Below are 2,666 nucleotides of genomic sequence, written 5' to 3' on the forward strand. Positions count from 1 at the left end.
CATAGGGCCCAGAAAAGGACCGTATCCCAAGAGGTGTGATGTAGACAGTCTGCCTTAATACAAGTATTAGTAACGGCTTTCACGGCTTGAACACGTAACCTATATGTCACACGGAGACAACTTCATCGTTGTTCCAAAGATAACTTTAGAAGAATTAATATAGTTAGAATACTTTGTGGTCGTTAATCCACCAAAAATTTCTTTTTCTTTTAATTTAAGATTTAGTACAGATAATTTTTTCTGAAGTTCACATAATTGAAGTTAATGGCTTATAGCCTATTTGGCCTAAGATTTATTTTAGGCCAAAAGTGCTTTTGGTCAAAAATTAAAGTGATTTTGGGGAGAAGCAGAAGCAGTTTTTTAGAAGCAGAAAAAAGTAGATTCTCTCCAAAAGCATTTTTCTAAGAAGCACTGCAGTTTTCAAAAGCTTGGTCAAACACTAATTATTACTCAAAAGTGTTTTTCTAATTAATTATCCAAACATAAACTGTTTCTCACCAAAAATACTTTTTTGAAAAGTACTTTTGAGAAAAACACTTCTCAAAATAAGTTGATTTTAGAAGCTTGGTCAAACAAGCTATTAGTCCAAATATCCCCAAAAAAATATGGTATATATAGCTACATAATTTGCAGTGATTAATAAATAAAAAGTGCTTAGACAGTTTTTGGAATAGATGGTGCGCGCGGAAATGCGGGAAAATGCGTTTCCTTTGGTGGGAATACTGCATTCCCACTTTCACTTTAATAAATTAGACAAAAGAGCTTGTCCCATTTTTGTTTCCCTTCACTAAAGAGAAAAAGTGAAAGGCAACTCTCCAGCAAACGGAGAATACTATAGCTTAGCTGTTTATATTTGACTGCATTTTCTCTGAAATCATGGAGATAATGCATTCTGGGGCCCCATTAATCTCTTAAACCAAACACACTTTTTATACACAAACACCTTCTTTATTTTATTGTCTTTAAGTTAAACACCATTTTATATAAAAAAAAAAGCAGCTCGTGCACTAAGCTTCCTCTATGCGCGGGGTCCAGTGAAGGGACGGACCACAAGGGTCTATCGTACGCAATCTTACTCTGCATTTATGTAAGAGACTGTTCCACGGCTTGAACCCGTAATTTCCTGATCACATGGCGGAAACTTTACCAGTTACGTCAAGACTCACCTTAAACCCCATGCTATACAAAGAGAGTAATATATTGGTCATAAATCATAGTAGTAGGTTTTCTTTCTTCATGATCTTCTTTATGTGCTTTTCTTCTTTTTTCTTTTTTATTATATCTGCTAGCTGCTGCGCTGGGATCAAGAAAAGCTCAAAAAGAAGAATTCCACCGACGACACAAAACCATCAAAGGTCCCCATATATATTCCACCCTCACCCCTTTAATTCCCCCCTTTTTATTACTAGCTAGAACTAAACATTCCACCAAGAAAATATATATGGGGAATTGTTTGTTTGGAGGAGTTGGAGATGGAAATGAAGATATAGTCAAAGTAATAACATCAACAGGTGGTATCATGGAATTCTTAGCTCCGATTACAGTAGAGTCAATCACTGAAGAATTTCAAGGACATGGCATTTTTAGAAGCCATGATTTGTTTTGGAAGCCATTACCAGCACAAGAAGTATTACTAGCAGGACAATCTTATTATCTTCTGCCGCTCAACAAAGAACAGTATAGTAGCAGCAATATTATTACTGAGAATATTGATAATGTTATGGCCAAGATAGAAATAGGACATGTAAGATCAAACAGCGTGCCACTTCCTCCTCAAATCCAAAATCTAGTGGTTGCTCCTTATAGAATGTCATTTGATAGCCAAGGATTATTAAAAAGGTCTTACACAGAAGCATTGTATCGCTATAGCAATAGCAATAGCCGCAGCAGTCACAGTCAGAGAAAGAAGAGGAGCAGTGGTGGTGGTTTTTGGAAAGTGAAATTGGTGATAAGTCCTAAACAATTATTGGAGATTTTGTCACAAGAAACTGCCACTCAAGAGTTGATTGAGAGTGTGAGAACTGTAGCCAAATGTGGTAAAAGTGGAACCTCTTCTTCTGCCAGCTCCGTCGGCTTTTCCGATCAATGGAGTCTCTCCAGTAGTAGAAATGCTTCCTCCTACAAAGATGCCTTATTTTCATCAGATTAGAGTACTTTTTTATTTTATTTTTTGGTTTGTTTTTCCTTCTTTTGTACTATCTGTTTTACTGCATTCTGTTTGTGTCTCCTCAATATGCATATATATCTAGTCATATTTCATCACAGCATTCTTTGGTTACTGTCTATGAATTGTAGGGTTCGTTTGGTTGGAAAAAACTTATTCTAAGATTAATTATTTTGGGATTAGTTATTTCACTTTTTTACGGGGATAAAAAAATAATATAATTCCGGGATTAATTATACTGTAATATTCTTGTTTAACCAAAAATCTGAGTCTTTGGTCAAAGCTAAAAAAGAAATTCGGGTTACTGATAATCAGGAGACGAAAATAAAATGTTTTTGAGAATGATGGTAAAGCAGTAAATAGTTTTGTATTTCAGTAAGATCCCAATAGTATTTCATATCCTTACAGATGGTGAGTTCTTCTCCTTTTATAGTTAATTCTAGGAGAAGATGTAATGTCTTTGTCTTAATGAGGTCATTATGAGCAATAAATGACATTAAAA

At 35.0% G+C, this 2,666-nt stretch overlaps 1 protein-coding gene across 1 annotated transcript; it reads left to right on the forward strand.

The window, feature by feature from the left end:
* The first annotated feature begins 1,441 nt into the window (after nucleotides 1-1,441).
* Nucleotides 1,442-2,149, forward strand: LOC107791138 (uncharacterized). The gene has a single exon (XM_016613150.2). It carries the CDS (start codon nucleotides 1,442-1,444, stop codon nucleotides 2,147-2,149), a length of 708 nt encoding a protein of 235 aa, XP_016468636.2.
* Nucleotides 2,150-2,666: the final 517 nt, after the last annotated feature.

The sequence above is a fragment of the Nicotiana tabacum genome, chromosome 1 (genome assembly GCF_000715075.1).
Source record: "Nicotiana tabacum cultivar K326 chromosome 1, ASM71507v2, whole genome shotgun sequence".
NCBI lineage: Eukaryota > Viridiplantae > Streptophyta > Magnoliopsida > Solanales > Solanaceae > Nicotiana > Nicotiana tabacum.